General features: G+C 40.8%; 1 protein-coding gene across 4 annotated transcripts in view; it reads right to left on the bottom strand.

The window, feature by feature from the left end:
* Window positions 1-22,435, bottom strand: part of LOC133537292 (bridge-like lipid transfer protein family member 2) — a 34,395-nt gene extending 11,960 nt beyond the window's left edge. For 2 of the 4 annotated variants that reach the window (XM_061878291.1, XM_061878294.1), the window contains exons 1-27: window positions 22,317-22,435; window positions 21,742-21,851; window positions 21,542-21,668; window positions 19,870-19,919; window positions 19,659-19,800; window positions 19,174-19,292; window positions 8,074-8,134; window positions 7,805-8,003; window positions 6,835-6,958; window positions 6,637-6,761; window positions 6,469-6,536; window positions 6,247-6,383; window positions 5,968-6,086; window positions 5,229-5,422; window positions 4,867-5,149; window positions 4,588-4,793; window positions 3,436-4,477; window positions 3,164-3,355; window positions 2,856-3,058; window positions 2,616-2,734; window positions 2,282-2,505; window positions 1,763-1,953; window positions 1,532-1,631; window positions 1,229-1,428; window positions 841-1,138; window positions 614-771; window positions 332-538 (exon numbers count right to left, since the gene is read on the bottom strand). In XM_061878291.1, the coding sequence (XP_061734275.1) occupies window positions 332-538; window positions 614-771; window positions 841-1,138; window positions 1,229-1,428; window positions 1,532-1,631; window positions 1,763-1,953; window positions 2,282-2,505; window positions 2,616-2,734; window positions 2,856-3,058; window positions 3,164-3,355; window positions 3,436-4,477; window positions 4,588-4,793; window positions 4,867-5,149; window positions 5,229-5,422; window positions 5,968-6,086; window positions 6,247-6,383; window positions 6,469-6,536; window positions 6,637-6,761; window positions 6,835-6,958; window positions 7,805-8,003; window positions 8,074-8,134; window positions 19,174-19,292; window positions 19,659-19,800; window positions 19,870-19,919; window positions 21,542-21,668; window positions 21,742-21,812 (4,959 nt within the window). In that variant the 5' untranslated portion in view covers window positions 21,813-21,851; window positions 22,317-22,435. Of the gene's footprint in view, window positions 1-331; window positions 539-613; window positions 772-840; window positions 1,139-1,228; window positions 1,429-1,531; window positions 1,632-1,762; window positions 1,954-2,281; window positions 2,506-2,615; window positions 2,735-2,855; window positions 3,059-3,163; window positions 3,356-3,435; window positions 4,478-4,587; window positions 4,794-4,866; window positions 5,150-5,228; window positions 5,423-5,967; window positions 6,087-6,246; window positions 6,384-6,468; window positions 6,537-6,636; window positions 6,762-6,834; window positions 6,959-7,804; window positions 8,004-8,073; window positions 8,135-19,173; window positions 19,293-19,658; window positions 19,801-19,869; window positions 19,920-21,541; window positions 21,669-21,741; window positions 21,852-22,221 lie in introns of all 4 variants that reach the window. The other 2 variants (XM_061878292.1, XM_061878293.1) reach the window with 2 other exon arrangements.
* Between the last annotated feature and the right edge of the window lie 557 nt (window positions 22,436-22,992).

Raw genomic sequence — 22,992 nt, 5'->3', positions numbered from 1 at the left:
AAGTCATACGAAATAATATGGATACCTACCCCATACATTATGCTACATGGGGTAACAGTAGGTCAGACTCTACATAATAAAAAGCCAAGTTAATAAAACACTGCTGAGAGGTGCTCTTCAGTAACCTTGCACATCAGGTTGTGTAATAGTGGATATAATCATATCCTGACTTAAGGAGTGCAGGTGTAATATATTAATCTGCTATTGGATAAGCACGAGGAGAATGAGTGGCACATACCCTTTTATACGCACTTGACAACAAAGTGTGGCTATTTCAGAAATAAGTATCTACCACCAATCTGGTCACTGACTGAGTGGCATGTTTACCTACCTCCAGCCACAACTGTCTGTCCTCTTGCTCAGACGGGTTGGGCTCCATAGTGGCAAAGTACTGCATGCCGTCCAGTAGACAGGTCCAGGTGGTCTTCTGCTTTAGAGTGTCATTGTACCAGGCTGGGTGGTGCTCACACTGGAGCAACTGGGCCTTGGCTGCAGAGACCAGAACACAGCCGGCCGTCTCTGTGCCCCGGAGCATCATCTTTGTGCATCACAACAAAACAGCACTGGTGAACACTCAGATGTAACGAGTGCAGTGTACTGTTAATGCAGCTACCTGGCAGTTGACCAACTCAATAAACCAGTTGCGGTTATAGACGTCATCGGTCTGGCAGGCTGCAATGCCACAAAGCTGGTCACTCACGCCGGAGTCCTCTTCGGAAAATACCACAAATTTATCAGTTTCCTCAATGAGCTTCTGGAGCATTGATGTTCCTGCAGAGTGGATGAGCACATACTAGTTTAATGTTTATGTCTTTTAAATTTCAAAAGTACAGTCATCACCCTCATGTGGACTTTTCTCGGCTCGACTGGCAGTGGACACAACCAGTGTAGTGGGGGCAGCAGTGGGAGAGAAGTTGGAAGGGGAGCGCCTGAGCTTTTTAGCCTGCTGCTGTGTGTCAATCCGCAGACCCTTTAATGCTTCAGTCGAGAGGTTTCTCTTCAAGACAGAAGCCTTTTTATAACCGTCATACAGCCCAAAAGCTATGTTCCTATTAGTAGTAGTCCAAGATGCGCGCAGGTCCACCAAACGCAGCTTGTGAGTGTAAGTGGCATTGGTCTCGTCCTTCAGGTTTGCTTCCTGTAAAGAATGCATAGAAATTACTACAGGCAACGCAAAACACGACAGTAAATTATGGCCAGTACTTCACCATCTCTAAAATGTTGTTACCTCTTCTATGTGGTTACTCTGTCGCTGGTAACTCAAAGAGGACAGGCTGAGCAGGTGAGTCTTCTTCACTTGAGCATTAATCTGGTGGTCCGCTGTTTCATCCCAAGTAGAGGCCATCAAGTGCACGGTCACATGTGACAGGTCGCTTACCATCTGAGTCACATTCCACTCAGAGATCAGCCTTCTCATCACAGTGCCAGCTGTGAAAGAAAACACATGCATCTAAGTACAAACAATGACATTGGGAGATTCAAGAAAAATGTTTGAAAAGAATTAAAGAAAAGCAAATGTCAACATCTATACCCTGTGGAATTAGTCTCTGTGCCCCTCGAGTGAAGACATGACCTTTGTTGCATTCCACTTGGATACCTCTTTGTTGGGCAAAGGAAGCCCAATAATGCACCTAAAGGACACAGAATCCAAAGTAAAAGCATTAAAATGTTACCATGTATTGTAAGTACAGATGTATTCATTTACTCTATATAATGATTTACTCTACAGAACTAAATGGGGATTGGGCTAGGACACTCTTACTTGAAGTTGTGGGAAGGCCGCTGTGTAGGACATCTGCTTGTAATGCTGACCCAGCTTTTTACGTATCGGCCTGAGACTCTGGAAAAGCTTGCCTCTACAGATGGGACGAGACACACTCGTCCACGTGGCCCAAAAGTTCTGCATCCAGCGTAGCGTGCTGCTGTACAGTAAGACTCTGGGCTGTAAGGATTCTATAAAGAGAGTGAAGCGCTAGTTTCAAAGCACACCTCACAATATTTTAAATGAATGCACAAATAGTTGGCTTCATCAGTGAGAGATCATACACTTAGATTGGTCAGATCTAGTCTAGCGGCAGGTGCCAAAATCAGCATTAGCTGCTAGACTAGATTTGACCAATCTATGTGTATGAGCACAAATTGATGAAGCCTACTATAGGATCAGAGGCAAAGAGTCTTCCAAGACAAACCAAAAAGTCTAGTTGCGATCGATCAAATGCCCCGAGATTACAACGACCTGGATGACTAAGAACATTCATAGATATAATGCACAAATACACACCTGGGCCACAGTGCTGGTTAAGGTCCATCGTGATGGAGAAGTTGAGATTTTCGGAGCGAAAAGCTCTGTAGGAATCATGAGGTTGTTCTGAGGTTACATCTGCAACATTCTCTGCACAGCAGAGCATGACTGCATGGTGGTCATGGGGGTTGCCATGGCAAAGCCACTGAAGTTCAAGGGTCATACACAAATTTGGCAGGTGTAGAAAGCAGATGTCGTCATATCTAATATAATGAAAAAAAACATGTTAACTAATATTCAAACTTATACCAAGAAGTAGTCCCTTATCAAACAGAGATGTGTTTGTGATTTAACACGCACTGTCCTCACTTACTTTGATGCTGTTCTAACATTTACATTTAAATCTCCCTTAAAAATGAACTGGCCAGGGTTCCAATCAAAGTTCAGCTTATTCCACTCCCAATGCAAGTTCTCCGTTGTGTTGTAAGGATCCTTAAAGAACGCAAAGATTTCATACCACATCAGGTGTGAGTAAAAGCTTGGGTAGTATTCATAGGGACAAATAAGACCAGTCATATGTTAATCAACTCATATTTGCAGTGGATAGTTGTACCTCTGTGGCAAGTTGATGTAAATTAGCCTGATCAATGTCCATGACCCAGCGTCCATGCAGCAGGAGTCGACTTTTGTCCCACCAAGCGAGAAGAGGTGATGGGTCCACTGTAGGTTTAGTGAGAAGGTCAACTGCCTGGCCGATTAGGTTCCATGCAGGGTCCCAACATGGGCCCCAAACAATAGTGTACAGGCAGATGTTTGCTGCAAATAGACAACATTTAGAAAGCAAAATTAAATTCAACAATTTGTAATGTTATACCAAACAACTGGGTACATGCAACCATTTACAAATGCAAAATATTTCACATTTGAAGTCATAGTAGAACTTGAGGGGTGGCATATTCCTGTGGATTGCAGCGTCTCCCCATGGGGCACCAAGTGGAACAATTGCTTTGCAATGAGCCCTGGCCAGTCCATCTTGCTCAGTCCCAATCAGACGCCCAGACAGGTCCCAGTCGCGGATCTCAAACAGATAGCGGGGGTAGTCCCGAATTCTCACTGGCACAGCAGAAACAATGTCATTTGTAAACTTTGAGACATTCATCAGACAGTTTTTGAAAATAATTGGTCCAACTAACCCAAAAATGCTGTCAATTTAAACTTGAAAGCCCGGCACCACTGGATCACCAAAGGAAGCCCATCTTTAGGGAAGGGACTAATCCTATCAATATCCCTCATTTGCTCTCTCACACTATCTGGTCCGTGAAGAGACTGGTCAGCCAGGACGACAATTTCCAGGTTAGACACAGTCCATGTCAACAAGGACTTCCTCATGGGCGTGTTAGCGTAAAGGCGCCGTGAACGTTGGATGTAGATCTCAATGTGCTTTTTTTCCAGTGAACTGTACAGCTCTTCAATCTTCCTAGCAGGCAGCAGTTCTCCATGCTGCTTCCTCAGATCAGCCACCTTTTTATCTAGAAGCTGCAGACGCTTTGCACTTTCCTTGCTCTCGTCCTTCATCAGCTCATAGTTGTCTCTAAGTTTGATCTCAAAAATGTCGTCCAGGAAGACAAAGGAGAACTGGCTGATCTTGAAGATAACGTCCGGAGGTAGGCGGTGCTGGGCCTTGAAGGCCGGTCCTGGTGGATGGTGTAGAGTTTTTAACCACTTCTGCACACTAATGGCCTTGTCAAAGGTATGAGAGAAATTGTACTGATAGGGGAACTCAAGAGACAGTAATGGGCAAGTCAAAACCCAGACACAGTTATGAGAAGTCTTAAGGAAAGGGAAGCTGTCCCTATGCAGCTGCATCTCAGGCAACTCAGCATGTGTCTCCACATGTAATCCTTTGAAGGAGACTATGTTGTGGCCATCAAAGTTAAAAACAAGAGAGGGAGAGCAAACTTGCATTGAACCTGTGTGCTTAGAGACGGAAAGAGCTTCTGTGTGAACAAGAATGTAATTCTGCTCGCCAACATGGGCGGTTACACAAGTGTGACTCAACTCAACAAGCAAACTCAACCCTCTTCTCTGTTCTGATTCCTCAGATGTGATTGCGCAGTCCTTTTCTGACTCTCCACAAAGCATATGCCAACAATACAGTGCTTGAGTCATGTGCTGATAAAAGAACATATGATCTGAGGGTGTCCACACAACAGCAAGTTCCTCTTCACACTGGACCTAAAATAATATAAAAAAACACAACTCTTGTAAACCCTTGAATATACTGTTACTGTATTGATAAAACCACAACACCGATACATGAAAGGCACTGGTCAATTTGCGGACACCTGCAGTGTGTGGCTGGTGAGGTGGTAACAGAGAGCTGTAGTTGTGAGCTTCAGTAGAGGGTTGGCCATCTGAAAAGCCGAGCAACAAGTCTCCATGTTCTCTGTGAGTGTCTTGATCACGGAGAATCCAACACCATGTAGAGACACCTTTGAGTTCTCTGCACAGCTTATGATTCCAACAGTATCCACCCGCAGAGAGAGTGCTCCTAAAAAGAAAGTAAAATGGTTAATTTGTAGGAAAACAATACACATTATATATTGGCTAAAACTTAAACCTACCAGCTAGATCAGTGACTGTGAAAACATTAACATCCTCCAAATGACAGTCCAGTTTGAAAATCAGTTGCGTGGATGAGGGTGGTTGGACACCGTAGCCAGTAGGGGTAGACTCATCTAAGAGCTTCGGCCCCCCTTTACTGGGAGAGGAGATGAGGGACATCAGACGAGTTAAACACAAAGCGCAGGTTTCTGAAAACTCCACTTGGAATCCCTTCAGGCTGGACTCCACACTCAGACAAGGAGGGCTGCCATTCATCTCCATGCTTGGTCGATTCCAGCTACCCTAGAGGCGCAGATCACCGTCATCATTATTTATTTATTCAACATCCTAATGAAGGCATCTTGAATTGAGTTTGCTTTACTTGGAGAGAGAGAGAATCCACAATCAGAGCTTCACCCCAGACATGTTTGCCAGGAGGGTGAGGGGCTTGCTGGATATGAGAGCCTTGACCCACACGCCACCAGAAACTGTCCAAGGTTAATGAGGCCCGCTGGTGCACATTTCGGGACTCTGGGTTGTTTTGGTCAACCTTTAGGTCTAAAAGATGCTGCAGTTCTGTAGGTGCAGAATACAGAAAATATGAATGAAAAGTGGATACAATTTTTTTCAAAGCAGTGTATCTTTAATAAATAGTAATAACAGTGAGATAATCAATCAGCAAAAGTCCATCCATCCATCCATCATCTTCCGCTTATCCGAGGTCGGGTCGCGGGGGCAGCAGCCTAAGCAGGGAAGCCCAGACTTCCCTATCTCCAGCCACTTCGTCTAGCTCTTCCCGGGGGATCCCGAGGCGTTCCCAGACCAGCCGGGAGACATAGTCTTCCCAACGTGTCCTGGGTCTTCCCCGTGGCCTCCTACCAGGCGGACGTGCCCTAAACACCTCCCTGTGGAGGCGTTCGGGTGGCATCCTGACCAGATGCCCGAACCACCTCATCTGGCTCCTCTCCATGTGGAGGAGCAGCGGCTTTACTTTGAGTTCCTCCCGGATGGCAGAGCTTCTCACCCTATCTCTAAGGGAGATACTTTTGCTGGCAATCAGCAAAAGTATGCCTTAAAAAAGAAATGTGTAAAAATGAATGTCACAAAGCAGCAAAGGGTACCTGCATGGGTTGAGAGGAAACCTAGGGCAAAAGGTGTTGTGTCTCCCAGTTGAACAGACACATTGAGGTTAGACACAGAGGAAGAAATCATCACGGGGGCATCGAGGTGGGGCAGGCGCCTAAGAAAAAGGAGGGTGGACAAACAATATAGTAGACTATGCACAAGAATATGGAAGACAAAATGAGCACTACACAAACACGACTAACACAATTGAAATATTTGTGTAAAGAATACAAGTATAAAAAATATGAGTGGTTTTTCTTCCAATAGTCACTTGCATTTTTCGACGCGACACCTTCCTGTGCATCTGCTGTTCCCCCGGAATAAGATTCAGCCAGTGAAAGAACTCCTGGTGACGATAGTGGATGATGCAAGTGTTGACTGTAAATGAGCCGCAAATGTCAATGGATGTAACCTAAAAATAAAAACACCACAGAACAAGTTAAATCTGAGGTGCAGATCTCTGAAGCTTTGTACAGAGAATAATAAAATGTATTTGCCTGTAAGGATGTCTTGAATGTGTTTACACAGATAATTCTTTGTCTGCTTTGAGAAAGAAGAAGTCCATCTGCCAGATGATACATAAGACAATGATTTATATTATTCATAGTTGATAATCATTAACCATCTCGCTTTGCTTTACACCTGGCACGCAGCTGTGTACTAACCCTCTAAAAGGAGCTCCAAGCTGCTCTGGGGAAAGCTCAACTCTGGGGTAAAGCTTTTAAGGGGAAGCTGCTCATTGTCACGTCCGTAGCACACTTTTAAAGACTTCAGAGTCCAGTTCAGGTGTCTATGCAAGTAGGAAAACAGTCAAGAAATTGTTAGAAATAGCTCAATCAGGGCATGACAATGTGCTGACTCACCTTTTCTGGCTGTGCATGGACAAGGTGACATTTGTATTATCAAATTCCATGTTAATCTTCTGTGGGATGAGCCTGTGAAACTGTTCCACGGTTTCAGTTTGGATGAATTCTGTGTCAGCACAGACTAAAAAATACAAGTAAAAAAACATATTTTTTCACTTGACTTTTGCCATTTTGCCACCTATCAAAACTGTGATTTAAAGTACAGTTGTGTCGTCATGGCTACAACCACAGTACATCACACCAGACAAAATGTGAATCACAATTTTTTCTGCTAATAATTGAGATCACAATTCTCTGGAACAATTTCCTTCACAAAACATATATTCACGCAATAAACTTTTAGAAAACAAAACAGCACATTCCGTTTTACTGTGACGGCATGACGTGTGCTTTTCTCTTTAAGGTGTCTTGACAACTGCAGTGTTTAGAAGAGAAATAAGGCAGAGTTCCGATAAAAAAAAAAAGTATTCTGTCGACTTCCTGGCTGCTGTCTTTTTTCAACATCTTTCAAGAACTTCAATCAACTTGCTCACCTTAGCTGTGACTAGTGCATAATGAGCAAGTTTGTGTTGTGACAAGTGATGACTGCGGTGAAATGTGCATGCATTAGTGAATCAAATAACGGCTGTTAGCATGTCAAGAACAACAATAAAATGTAAAAAGAGCACCAGACTGTGTATTTGTCTGGATGGCAGCATTTATGTGTCAATGTATTGCAGCATATGGAGGATTTTAAAAATGGGATCACATACTTGTTTGAGTCGAGATCACTATCTTTCAAAAATGAATCCTGCACCCCTACCACACAGCCATTAAATATTTTTGATACTGTAAATGGCATACAGTTTAAAGTAGCATAGGGAAAAGTATCTGTAATGGTCTTATATTCTGTTCAACCACTCCAGTTCAGCACATTTTAAGTGAAGTGAAGTGCAACCTTAGTTTGCCAATTTAAATACTGATTAACCTTGTGTTTGTTCATGATATGCATCTTCAGCTGTCATTATGGAAGACGCAGGTGCCATAAACTGGCTGAGGAAGAGGCCTTCGTGCAGCTCTGCTAACAGTGTCCTCACATGCAAAGACAGCAAGCTGGGCCTTAGCTCAGGTAGCAGGACATCACCTGAAAGCAACAGGCTGAACGCAACTTCAGCCAAACAAATGTCCTGAAAACAGATGATATATTAGACATTCACACTCAAGCAGAATAAGTTTAAGGAGAAAAAACTAACTCACCAGCTGGCTGCTTTTTAGAACTTTGCTGCTTAACTGTCCCACTGAGAAGTCCCATGCCAACCTGCAAAGAACATTAGAAAATTAATTACAGCTTCTTGTCGGAACATGTTTTTTTTCACTGAGACAAAGTTTGGTTGAAATTGTATGTGGTGTGCAAAAAAATGTACAATGTTGAACAAGCTTAAAGGCCTACTGAAAGCCACTAGATTAGATAGTACTATTACCGACCATGCAGTCGGATAGTTTATATATCAATGATGAAATATTAATATTGCAACACATGACAATATGGCCTTTTTAGTTTACTAAATTACAATTTTAAATTTCCCGGGAGTTCCGTCTCGGAAACGTTGTGTAATGATGACGTGTACGCAAGACGTCACGGGTTTATAGGAAGTATGAGCACTGCACACACAAACAGCTAAATGTCGTCTGCATTAACGGCATAATTACACAGTTTTTTGGACATCTGTGTTGCTGAATATTTTGCAATTTGTCCAATTAATATTGGAGAAGTCACAACAGAAAGATGGAGTTGGGAAGCTTGAGCCTTTAGCCACACAAACATACGGTGATTCCTTGTTTAAAATTCCTGGAGGTGAAACTTTCCTATGGATCACAGCGCGGTCAAGAGAACATGGATCCTGACCACATGTCAACCAGCAGGTTTCGGTGAGAAAAATGTGGTTAAAAAGTCAGTTCTTACCGGAGAAAAGCTGAGCTTGCGCCGTCCATGAAGCTGCCGTCGACTCCCCTGAGACACTGCCGTCAACACACCCGTGGACACACCCTTACGACTATCAGGTAACATTAAACTCACTAAAACACTAGCAACACAATAGAAAGATAAGGGATTTCCCCGAATTGTCCTAGTAAATGTCTCTAAAAACATCGGAATCCGTCACAATGCAATCGCGTTTTTTGTTTTTTTTTCTAATCTGTCGCTATTAATATCCTCAAACACGAATCTTTCATCCTTGCTCAAAATAATGGGGAAATTGTCGTTTTCTCTGTACGAATAGCACTTTTTGTTGGAGGCTCCCATTAAAAACAATGTGAATATGTGAGGAGCCATCAAACATGTGACGTCATCGTCTGCGACTTCCGGTAGAGGCAGGGCTTTTCTCTTAGCACCGACAGTTGCGAACTTTATTGTGAATGTTCTCTACTAAATCCTTTCAGCAAAAATATGGCAATATCGCGAAATGATCAAGTATGACACATAGAATGGACCTGCTATCCCCGTTTGAATAAGAACATCTCATTTCAGTAGGCCTTTAACAAAGATAGTATAACAACTTGCTGTGTAGCAACTTTCGGGTGTCGCTTGGTGGTCAAACAAATTCCATAACTCCTGATCATTTAGCAGCCGCTGGGCAATCAGAGTATTACAAACGGTTTACAGCCAAATACACAAGCAAGATATCATAAATAAAATGGCTGAATATGATGGAGTGGATACATACTCTCTTAAAAGAAAGCCTTTTCAATAAATATTCAACATCACCTATTGTTCATTACTTACACACGTTGCGTCTACCTTTGCATGGAGTAAGAGTACAAAAATATGGAGGCACATAATTTTGGGTCCAGAAATTAAGCATTACTCCATAAAAGACAATGCCAGACATATTTGTGCATGGGTAAATACATATTTGATGGACATCAACTGATGCTATTTCATCGGTATTGTCATGCAGTTTGCTTAGAACGTGAATAGGTTTAGTTTTAGTTGATGTCCAGTTGCACACAAGTATTTTTCTATTATCTATCATTCAATGCCTGCAGTTGCTTTAATGGTGTGAAGGTAATGTTTTGCTGCAATGTTCAGTTAGATTGTTAAGTTGCTTCGCTGTTGTCCAACAAGGTTTAGTTCCAACAATATTTAGGGATATCCAGATACAGTATGTTGTTGCAATGGAATATGCAGCTAACACAAGATTTAATATTGGTTGAGGTTTGTTTCGAACATGTATGCAGTTTCAACATCATATATCACATTTTTTATTTCTCTTTACAACATGCCTAAAAAAGAGAAGGAAGAAGCACAGCTTCCACTTCCCCCTTATACTTCATAGCAGTTACTTAAATATATGTTAACTTCCTGTTTTGAATCTGTAAGACAATTTACATCAATGATTTCCAAATACAACAGTTCTCTTCATAAATAATTGGTGCTGTTTGCAACTTCCTAACAGTAAGCTTTTCAAAGCAAACAATATAAGAAGAACACCACCGGCTAGCTTATGTCATCATTATTGATTTAACAAAACAGATTTGTTTGACAACTGTCCGTATTTCTTTTTACAAAGTTTATGTAATAAACAATTTTACCGGTCTGAAATAAAAGGATTGGTGTTTAGTTAAAGTTAAAGTACCAATGATTGTCACACACACACTAGGTGAGGCGAAATTTGTCCTCTGCATTTGACCCATCACCCTTGTTCACCCCCTGGGAGGTGAGGGGAGCAGTGGGCAGCAACGGTGCCTTGCCCGGGAATCATTTGTGGTGATTTAACCCCCCATTCCAACCCTTGATGCTGAGCAGAGGTGGGTAGTAACGTGCTACATTTACTCCGTTACATCTACTTGAGTAACTTTTGGGATAAATTGTACTTCTAAGAGTAGTTTTTATGCAACATACTTTTACTTTTACTTGAGTATATTTATAGAGAAGAAACGCTACGTTTACTCCGCTCCATTTATCTACATTCAGCTCGCTACTCGCTACTTTTATTTTTAATCGATCTATTAATGTTTGTTATGGTTTTTCAAAGTAAGATCTACGCATGCCTGCGTTTCACCAATCACATGCAGTAACTGGTGACGTTGGACCAATCAAACATAGCCAGGCGGTCACGTGACCGTCACCCGTAATACCCGATTTAAACAAGTCGAAAAAGTTATTGGGGTGTTACCATTTAGTGGTCAATTGTACAGAATATGTACTGTACTGTGTGATCTACTAATAGAAGTTTCAATCAATCAATCAAAAGTGTAAAGGAAAAAAGACACTTTTTATTTCAACTGTACTTCCCGTCAAAAGCCTAAAGACTGATCGCACAGTTCCTGTCTTCACACTAAAAGTGCCGCTCCATCGCGCCTGCGTTAACAAAATAAGAGTCTCTAAAAGCCAGCGCAAACAAGCTAGCAAGCTACGGAGTTTGCCGCCAATGCATTTATTGTAAAGTGTATAAAACGAATATGGAAGCTGGACAAATAAGATGCCAAAAACCAACGACTTTCATGTGGTATTAGACAGAAAAGAGGAACTTTTTTTCTCTTCCATTTGAAAATGTGGACATTATCAGCACTATACTGTCTGATTCCAATCAATGCAAGTCATCAGAATCAGGTAATACACCAACTTATATTCTTGTCTTCATGAAAGATAGGAATCTATATGTTAAACATCCATGTATATTCATTAAAACACTTTAACATGTGAACAAAAAGGCAAAATAAATAAATATAAATTATATACTGTAAATATATATGTATATATGTTATGTGTGTGTATGTATATGATGTGTGTGTGTATATATATGTATATGTGAGGTAGATCACCTCGACTTGGTCATTTATTAAGTAATTGATTAACGTTGAAAAACTTATTGTGGTGTTACCATTTAGTGGTCAATTGTACAGAATATGTACTGTACTGTGCAATCTACTAATACAAGTTTCAATCAATCAATCAATCAATGCCTACTGAGCCTGTGGTGCTGTTAAGTTATTGTGGCTCAATGTGCCTTAATATTTTTTATTTTAATGTACTATTATTTAATATGTATTATTGTTTTAGTTGCTTAAGAGATATTCCTGGCTCTGAATTTGCCCGTTGCTATTTTTATGTATTTGTGCATTATTTGTTGCCGTAATCATTTAACAAACAGGTTACTCATCAGTTACTCAGTACTTGAGTAGTTTTTTCACAACATACGTTTTACTTTTACTCAAGTAAATATTTGGGTGACTACTCCTTACTTTTACTTGAGTAATAAAGCTCTTAAAAAACAGTACTCTTACTTGAGTACAATTTCGGGCTACTCTACCCACCTGTGATGCTGAGTGCCAAGCATGGAGGTAATGGCTCCCATTTTTATAGTCTTTGGTATGACTCGGCCGGGGTTTGAACTCCGAACCTACCCATCTCAGGGAGGACACTGTAACCACTGAGTAGGCTAGGACGGACACTCGCCTGGTCTCGCCAACAAGTATGCGCAGGGAGTGCGTGCACGCATACAAAAGCAGTCCAAAAGAAGCAACGAACAATTTGCGGTCATGTTGTTATGATAGAATATATATTCAATCACAGCTAACACTAGCTATCCAAATTGCTATTATTAGCTAACAACACCTAAAGTTAATGCGCGTGCATGTGTTAAATACGTACATAATTTCGTCATTACGTACAAAAAGCCGTGAGAGGGCGGGATATACTGTGTCAAATACACTGGAAAGTTGGCGTCTGGAGGCAATTGGGCAAATGTTGCAAACAGCCTGTGGAGAGGCGCAGCCAGCGAACGAGCAGCGGGGCGGGGCATGCTGGAGCCCTGCCCAAGACGGCGGCGAGGAGACGGAGATGACGACCAAGCGGAGAGGCGGGGCGTACCGGGAGCGACGCCGCAATCAGATTAAAGTGCGTGGATCGCACACCGGGACACAATTAATGTATCTCCTCACACAGGAGGAGGAGGAAGGATCAACGGAGAAGGAGGTGGAGTGTCCACAGCAGTGGCTGGAGAGAAGCAGACAGCAAGACGTGAGAGACGAGGAGCGAGAAACAGAGCGTTGCCGGCAGTGAGAGGCGACGGGCTGGGGTGGCAATTCTTGTTGCCCCCCGGCTCAAAGCCTGCACGTTGGAGTTACACCCCGGGGGACGAAAGGGTAGCCTCCCTCCGCCCCAGGTGTCAGTCTTCACTTCCCGCCCCTTCAAAAAAGGGAAGGGAGAGTTGGCTTAGCTGGTTGGAGTTCCGTGAGAGGGCGGGATATACTGTGTCAAATACACTGGAAAGTTGGCGTCTGGAGGCAATTGGGCAAATGTTGCAAACAGCCTGTGGAGAGGCGCAGCCGTCGAACGAGCAGCAGGGCGGGGCACGCTTGAGCCCTGCCCAAGATGGCGGCGAGGAGACGGAGATGACGACCGAGCGGAGAGGCGGGGCGTACCGGGAGCGACGTCGCTATTAGATTCAGGTGCGTGGGTCGCACACCGGGACACGATTAATGTATCTCCTCACACTGTATAAAAGGGGAGAAGGAGGAGGGATCGAGGGAGAAGGAGGTGGAGTGTCCACAGCAGTGGCTGGAGAGAAGCAGACAGCAAATAAATAAATAAATAAATGGTAAATGGGTTGTATTTGTATAGTGCTTTTCTACCTTCAAGGTAATCAAAGCGCTTTGACACTACTTCCACATTTACCCATTCACACACACATTCACACACTGATGGAGGGAGCTGCCATGCAAGGCGCTAACCAGCACCCATCAGGAGCAAGGGTGAAGTGTCTTGCTCAGGACACAACGGACGTGACGAGGTTGGTACTTGGTGGGGATTGAACCAGTGACCCTCGGGTTGCGCACGGCCACTCTCCCACTGCGTCCCTAAGCAAAACGCGAGACACAAGGAGCAAGACACGGAGCGCGAGCAGCGGGAGCTAGAACGACGAAAAAGACTTCTATTATTGAAAAATAAGAGTCAAACCTGCGAGAGAGATGTCCTTCCTGGGTGGTCAGTGGAACCCGAGCGGCGACGGCATTTATGTCAGTTATAATTCACTCTTTCAGATGAATATCTAATTTTCAAAAAGTATTATAATTCTTCTTCCCTACACTTTGTAAATACTGAGTTTGTAGCTGAGATAGGCGCCAGCACCCCCCGCAACCCCGAAAGGGAATAAGCGGTAGATAATGGATGGATGGATGGATGGATGGAGTTTGAACAACCTCCTAACCTGGATCATGCTAGTGCATTCACTTATTTGCTTAATCGTTGTGGCTTGTGCAGCCCTTTGAGACACTTGTGATTAGGTGTTATATAAATAAAACTTTGATTGATTGATAATCTGTTGCAAAATTTAAATCTACCAAAGGTCTTAAGTGCTGTACGTGCAAACAAATATTTCAAAATAGAATTTTCTCTGAAGTTATATCTCTCATTCTTAGGTAGCAGGTTATAATTTGCTTTGTGCACACTTTTAGATGTTTATTAAATGCACAAAGTCATTGAATTTCACTATTTTTGATTTAATAAATAAAGGGTTTGGATGTTGTCTCTATCAACATTATGTATTATCCTGACTGACTGTAACATGGTTAGTGGATGAAGATTATTTTTGTAGTTATTTCTCCATATTTCTATACAATACCTCAGATATAGTAACAGTAGGGACCAGTAGAGAATATGGAGGGACTTGTGCTCGAGAACATACTTCGCTTTGTTCATTATAGAAATATTTCTTGCCACATTATGTTGTATATATTTTCTGAGATTTCAAGCTTATTTTATTATCTATTATAACACCATAACTGCAATTTAGTTCACCCTTTCAATATCTACGTAATTGTTTTTCAACCTTTTTGGAGCCAAGGCATATGTTTTACGTTGAAAAAATGCGGAGGCACACCACCAGCAGAAGTCTATAAAAACAATACTCAGTTGACTGTAAAAAATTGTTGTGGCAATCGTTGGACATGACTTTAAAGCATAACCAAGCATGCATCAATATAGGTCTTGTCTCAAAGTAGATGTACTGTATCAATATAGGTCTTGTCTCAAAGTAGGTGGACTGCATCAATATAGGTCTTGTCTCAAAGTAGATGTACTGTATCAATATAGGTCTTGTCTCAAAGTAGATGTACTGTATCAATATAGGTCTTGTCTCAAAGTAGGTGTACTGTATCAATATAGGTCTTGTCTCAAAGTAGGTGTACTGTATCAATATAGGTCTTGTCTCAAAGTAGATGTACTGTATCAATATAGGTCTTGTCTCAAAGTAGATGTACTGTATCAATATAGGTCTTGTCTCAAAGTAGATGTACTGTATCAATATAGGTCTTGTCTCAAAGTAGATGTACTGTATCAATATAGGTCTTGTCTCAAAGTAGATGTACTGTATCAATATAGGTCTTGTCTCAAAGTAGATGTACTGTATCAATATAGGTCTTGTCTCAAAGTAGATGTACTGTATCAATATAGGTCTTGTCTCAAAGTAGATGTACTGTATCAATATAGGTCTTGTCTCAAAGTAGGTGTACTGTATCAATATAGGTCTTGTCTCAAAGTAGATGTACTGTATCAATATAGGTCTTGTCTCAAAGTAGATGTACTGTATCAATATAGGTCTTGTCTCAAAGTAGATGTACTGTATCAATATAGGTCTTGTCTCAAAGTAGGTGTACTGTATCAATATAGGTCTTGTCTCAAAGTAGGTGTACTGCATCAATATAGGTCTTGTCTCAAAGTAGGTGTACTGTATCAATATAGGTCTTGTCTCAAAGTAGATGTACTGTATCAATATAGGTCTTGTCTCAAAGTAGGTGTACTGTATCAATATAGGTCTTGTCTCAAAGTAGATGAACTGTATCAATATAGGTCTTATCTCAAAGTAGATGTACTGTATCAATATAGGTCTTGTCTCAAAGTAGATGTACTGTATCAATATAGGTCTTGTCTCAAAGTAGATGTACTGTATCAATATAGGTCTTATCTCAAAGTAGGTGTACTGTATCAATATAGGTCTTGTCTGAAAGTAGATGAACTGTATCAATATAGGTCTTATCTCAAAGTAGATGTACTGTATCAATATAGGTCTTGTCTCAAAGTAGATGTACTGTATCAATATAGGTCTTGTCTCAAAGTAGATGTACTGTATCAATATAGGTCTTGTCTCAAAGTAGATGTACTGTATCAATATAGGTCTTGTCTCAAAGTAGATGTACTGTATCAATATAGGTCTTATCTCAAAGTAGGTGTACTGTATCAATATAGGTCTTGTCTCAAAGTAGATGTACTATATCAATATAGTTCTTGTCTCAAAGTAGATGAACTGTATCAATATAGGTCTTATCTCAAAGTAGATGTACTGTATCAATATAGGTCTTGTCTCAAAGTAGATGTACTGTATCAATATACTGTAGGTCTTGTCTCAAAGTAGATGTACTGTATCAATATAGGTCTTGTCTCAAAGTAGATGTACTGTATCAATATAGGTCTTGTCTCAAAGTAGGTGTACTGTATCAATATAGGTCTTGTCTCAAAGTAGGTGTACTGTATCAATATAGGTCTTGTCTCAAAGTAGATGTACTGTATCAATATAGGTCTTGTCTCAAAGTAGATGTACTGTATCAATATAGGTCTTGTCTCAAAGTAGATGTACTGTATCAATATAGGTCTTGTCTCAAAGTAGATGTACTGTATCAATATAGGTCTTGTCTCAAAGTAGATGTACTGTATCAATATAGGTCTTGTCTCAAAGTAGATGTACTGTATCAATATAGGTCTTGTCTCAAAGTAGGTGTACTGTATCAATATAGGTCTTGTCTCAAAGTAGGTGTACTGTATCAATATAGGTCTTGTCTCAAAGTAGATGTACTGTATCAATATAGGTCTTGTCTCAAAGTAGATGTACTGTATCAATATAGGTCTTGTCTCAAAGTAGATGTACTGTATCAATATAGGTCTTGTCTCAAAGTAGATGTACTGTATCAATATAGGTCTTGTCTCAAAGTAGATGTACTGTATCAATATAGGTCTTGTCTCAAAGTAGATGTACTGTATCAATATAGGTCTTGTCTCAAAGTAGATGTACTGTCACCACCTGTCAAATCACACCCTGACTTATTTGGACTTTTTAGCAGTTTTCCTGTGTGTAGTGTTTTAGTTGTTGTCTTGCACTCCTATTTTGGTGGCTTTTTCTCATTTTTTGGTATTTTCCAGTAGCAGTTTCATGTCTTCCTTTGAGCGATATTTCCCGCATCTACTTTGTTTTAGCAATCAAGACTGTTTAAGTTGTTTTTATCCTTCTTTGTGTGGACATTTTTGATTGTCATGTCTGGTTCAGATGTACTTTGTGGACGCCGTCTTTGCTCCACCGTAAGTCTTTGCAGTTGTCCAGCATTGTGTTTTTGTTTACTTTGTAGCCAGTTCAGTTTTAGTTTGGTTCTGCATAGTCTTCCCTAACCTTCAATGCCTTTTCTTAAGGGAACTCACATTTTGTTTATTTTTGGTTTAAGAATTAGACACCTTTTTACCTTCATGCTGCCACCCGCTGTTCCCGACATCTACAAAGCAATTAGCTACCTGCTGCCACCTACTGATATGGAAGAGTATTACATGGTTACTCTGCCGAGCTCTAGACAGCACAAACACTGAACAACAACACATCATTTGCAGACTATAATTACTGGTTTGCAAAAAACATTTTTAACCCAAATAGGTCAAATGACATCTCTAGTGTGCCGCTGCAAAGTGGTTGAAAAACACTGGTCTACTCCAACTATTTGTTTGACTGTCTTCTGCTTTTACCATATGCATTATTTTACTGAAGTTTTACTGAGATTCAAGGATAGTCTGTTTTTGTCAAAAGATCTTTTTAATGTATTCATTTCCTATGTTATTGTTTGTGTTAGCTTCTTTGCGTTCTCTCCTGAACAAATTGTACTCACTTTAAGTCCTTTGTAACAATATTCTACCCTATTACTATTAAGTGAGGCTACACAAGCTATAACAACACAGAAATCAATTCCATGTTGAAGTTTCCATAAGAAAACTGCTCATATTAAAGTATATGGATAATAAGAAATTATGATGTACGGTTCATTTTCAAGTAGATACAAACATTGACAAAATGGTCATGGTCATTGTAAACTCAATACCATTGTCAACTCGAGTCCACTCGACAAGGGCGGGTAAAGTTTAACACGGCAGCGACCTCTCTCTACATTTTTTGGATGTTTTAGCATTCAGTTCCCCTAAGTTTCGGATGGACCGACTTAAGAACACTGACATAACATTATGAAAGACCCATGTAGGAACGGTCTCCACAGGTGATAAGAGCACATGTATGAGGCCAGAATACACTTGTCTGCCTCCCAAGCACTTAAGAGTCTGAAGAAACAGCTACAAGAAGTGAGATCATGTGCAATCCAGCATTAAACAGCTACAGACCAAAGAGCACGAATACCAAATGCTGGATGTTGTTTCCATTGTTGTCACCATCCTGCCTTAATACTAGGGGGGTGGGAAAAAATCGATTCGAATTTGAATCGCGATTCTCACGTTGTGCGATTCAGAATAGATTCTCATTTTCAAAAAAATCTATTTTTTTTTTTTTTAGCAATCCAACAAAGCACTACACAGCAATGCCATAACAATGCAAATTCCAAAACCAAACCTGACCCAGCAATACTCAGAACTGCAATAAACAGAACAATTGAGAAGAGACACAAACACCACACAGAACAAAACAAAAGTAGTCAAACAAAAATTAATATTATCAACAACAGTATCAATATTAGTTATCATTTCAGCATAGCAGTGATTAAAAATCCCTCATTGACATTATCATTAGACATTTATAAAAATAAAAAGAACAATAGTGTCAGAGTGGCTTACACTTGCATGGCATCTCATAAGCTGGACAACACACTGTGTCCAATGTTTGCACAAAGATAAAATAAGTCATATTTTTGGTTCGTTTAATATTTAAAACAAATTTACATTATTGCAATCAGTTGATAAAACATTGTCCTTTACAATTATAAAAGCTTTTTACAAAAATGTCCTACTCTGCTTGCATATCAGCAGACTGGGGTAGATCCTGCTGAAATCTATGTATTGAATGAAAAGAGAATCCTTTTAAATCGGGAAAAAGTCGTTTTTGAATGGAGAATCGTGTTGAATTGACAAAAAAATCGATTTTGAATCGAATCGTGACCCCAAGAATCAATATTGAAACGAATCGTGGGACACCCAAAGATTCGCCGCCCTACTTAATGCAGTGGAAAACCAAACCAGATCAGTTTCCTGTTGCAAGCTGTATTTGGGTGGGAATGTGGCTTAAATACCGCTTATACGGTGTAGTGAACATTGGTACACACCTTTTACTGTGGTGGTCGAGTAACAACGTGATGCAGGTGATGGTCATGTGCCACAGAGACTCAGACAGGGCCAGGTTTAGAACCATCACATTGATGGAACTAATGTGGAACGACAGCAGCTGCAAAGGCAAAAAAATAAGAAGTAAAATATTAGTCTGTGGCCCTTCTAAAGAGGAATGCACCTAAGGTTGTTGAAAATGGAATTCTCTGAACCCCTTGAGGGAAAAACCGTAATTTAAAGTCTCACATGAAGTCATTCAAAATCATTAGATATTGCTTTTCTTTAGCTTTGGTAATTAAGGCAATAAAAAAACATATGTATCGAAAAAAATACTGAAATGTCACTCTGAAGTATTGAACTGAATCAGGAATTTTTTTGTACTACTCTCATTATTTTCTACTGACGAACTGTTTTGAAATTAACTGATTGCTGTGTTTGACCTGCTAGGGTCCATGCTTAATAGAAATAAACATGAGCGTCATACTTGTGATAAAAAGCGAAGTGTCGTGGCACTGACTGAAATCTTCCTCGTTTTCTTGCCATGGCTTCTCTTCATCAGTGGTCCAAGGGGCGCTTGCAAATCAAACCGAACTCTTGTCTCACCAACACACAGTGCCAGGTATCTCCTAAAAGGGCCCAATACACTCGAAAATCCGCTCTTTCATTTTGCGAAACTGTCAAAAATGTGTACTTACGGCAAGTCCTGGTTGAGAAGTTTACTTGAAATCCATATTCTGTCAATTTCCTGTAGTAAGGGAAAAAAAATCACCATTATAGCACTCAGCTGTTGCAATGATTAATCGATTAATTTTCAGGCTGCACAGTTACTAAAAATGTATTCAGGATTTTGGCTGCCAATATTAAATGAGGGTTCACGTGAGATTTCAGGCTAGAAGCTCTATAATCTGGATCGGTGATGGACAGAATCATAATGTGTGTGCTGTGCTGTGTATTAGCGTAACACAACACACATATGTCCAAACTGCTCAATGCCTGATTTTCTATCCAGTCCACTTCATTTATACAGCACATTTAAACAACAAAAATGTTTCCAAAGTGCTGCAAAAAATATTAAAAACAATATTCAAATACCATCCTTAGCTCCACCAATGGCTGAATAACAAACAAAAAATATAAATAAAGATGTAAAAACTCAGAGGACCACACAACTCACGTAGTGTTAACAGCCAGAGAATAAAAAAGTGGGTCCTAAGACGAGACTTAAAACAGTCCACTGTGGGAGCAGTTGGAACTTACTTGCCAAACTTGAGACCTCCGAATTCGGGAGATGAGGGGGGGGGGTATATTGTAGCGTACAGGAAGAGTTAGTGCTGAAATGGATTCTGGGTATTTGTTCCATTGTGTTTATGTTGTGTTACAGTGCGGATGTTCTCCGGAAATGTGGTTGTCATTCTTGTTTGGAGTGGCTTCACAGTGTGGCACATATTTGTAACAGTGTTAAAGTTATTTATCCACCCACCCTCAGTGTGACCTGTATGGCTGTTGACCAAGTATGCTTGCATTCACTTGTGTGTGTGTGTAAAAGCCAAATGATTTATGTGACTACACAACACTCTGTTTGTATGGAAGAAAAGCGGACGTGACGACCGGTTGTAGAAAACGCTAAAGGCAGTGCCTTTAAGGCACGCCCCCAAAAGTGTTGTTCGTGTGGAAAATCAGGAGAAGTTTGCGAGAATGGTTGCCCTGGGAGATTATAGGGAGGGGCACTGATATTCGAGAGTCACCCGGTAAATTCGGGAAGGTAGACAAGTACGTGTGGAACATGGAGGGCCAGAGTGTTCCAGGGCTTAGCCCTGTCTCCCCTGGTTTTAAGTCTGGACTTGGGCACCACGAGCTGGAGCTGGCTCTCGGACCTCAAAGAGCGCGCAGGAGTGTAAATATGGATGAGGTCTGAGATATAATGATGTGCAAGTCCATACAAAGCTTTAAAACCAAACAGCAACATTTTTAAATCTATCCTAAACTGAAGAGGGAGCTAGTGCAAAGTCTCAAGAATTGGGGTTATATGCTGGCGTTTGCTTCCCCCTGTTAGAAATCCTGCTGCCGTGTTCTGGACTAACTGCAACCGGGAGAGAGCTTTTGGCTAATGCCAGCATAAAGTGCACTGCAGTAGTCCAGGTGACTTGAAATAAAAGCATGTAGTACTTGTTCAAAATGGTTTTAGTTTTGCCAACAAACAAATATGATGAAAACACAATTTTTAAACACCATTCTGTCTTTATGTGTGGTCAAAAAAAATCCTAAGATATTGAAAAAGTGCATGTACCAGCCTGTATTTAGAATGTGTACTGTTTGTCACTGAGGGGCAAGGGAGTGGTTGAGCTTGCAACAGAAACAAGTGCTTACCACAGTATGCTGCGGGTGAAAATGGATACTAACTCCTTGGACAGAAAACAGTCCAACTGATTTGATCTTTAATTCTGCATTTAATGCAGTCTGGAAGAGTCTGACAGCCAAAGTGTTGACCAACCATCTATAAGAGGAAAGCACAAACCTGTCCATATTTGGAGCACAGCACAGGAGTTGATGATATGTTATCACCTTACCTGAATACGATGCATGACAACACGATGCAAAGCAGGAGGATTGTCAGAAGGCAGACGAGCATGACAGACATTATAATGTCCCAACTTGCTCACGTCCAAACTGTAGTTGACTGCAGCAGGAAGAGATGGAACATACTTTAGTTCAACAAACAGCATATTCAATAAAAGCCACAATCAAAATTACGAATTAATCTGATGGAACAATACAACTTGAATTGATCAGCTAAAGGTAAACATTATTGCTTTTCATAGCTGGCGTTGGTGTTATAAATACAATCTGGACACTAGCAAATAGCTAACAACAGAATCTCTTAACGCTGTGCACAAACCTGTCTAGAAGTTACTGACGTCAACAAATACAACAACAACAACCCCAAAAGTTTTAACCACCAAAACTTAAGCGACACTCGCCGGCGCGTCAGCAAAGAAAATCAGAAGCAAATCTGTGCTAGTAGCATGCTAATGCTAATGCTAGCTTACACTTTAGAACGTAACTTTCCGAGTAGCTGCTCCTTTTTCTTCCACCGCTGTGGTCACTTGCTAATAAAACACACCTATCCTGCCATAAAACACACCTATCCTGCCATGGTTGCAGTGTTAGCAGTCCCGTCGCAGCATACACGGAGGTAAGGAGCGGGGACAGCTGACACTTTAGCCCGCACCAAGTCAACACTCTGCCCCGCCTGGCTGCGCTCAATGAGTGATAAATGTCTGATAAATGTGTGATAAATGTGTGCTCAATGTCTGATAAATGTGTGCTCAATGTGTGATAAATAAGTGCTAAATGTCTGATAAATAAGTGCTAAATGTCTGATAAATGTGTGATAAATAAGTGCTAAATGTCTGATAAATGTGTGCTCAATGTGTGATAAATAAGTGCTAAATGTCTGATAAATGTGTGCTCAATGTGTGATAAATAAGTGCTAAATGTCTGATAAATGTGTGCTCAATGTGTGATAAATAAGTGCTAAATGTCTGATAAATGTGTGCTCAATGTGTGATAAATAAGTGCTAAATGTCTGATAAATGTGTGCTCAATGAGTGATAAATAAGTGCTAAATGTGTGCTCAATGTGTGATAGATAAGTGCTAAATGTGCGCTAAATGAGTGATAAATGTGTGATAAATGTGGGCTCAATGTGTGATAAATGTGTGCTCAATGAGTGATAAATGTCTGATAAATGTGTGCTCAATGTGTGATAAATAAGTGCTAAATGTGTGCTAAATGAGTGATAAATGTGGGCTCAATGTG

The sequence above is a fragment of the Nerophis ophidion genome, linkage group LG18 (genome assembly GCF_033978795.1).
Source record: "Nerophis ophidion isolate RoL-2023_Sa linkage group LG18, RoL_Noph_v1.0, whole genome shotgun sequence".
In the NCBI taxonomy this organism is placed as follows: Eukaryota; Metazoa; Chordata; class Actinopteri; order Syngnathiformes; family Syngnathidae; genus Nerophis; species Nerophis ophidion.
The sequence above is the reverse complement of the archived record's forward strand: the minus strand, read 5'-3'. Positions and strand labels throughout refer to the sequence as shown.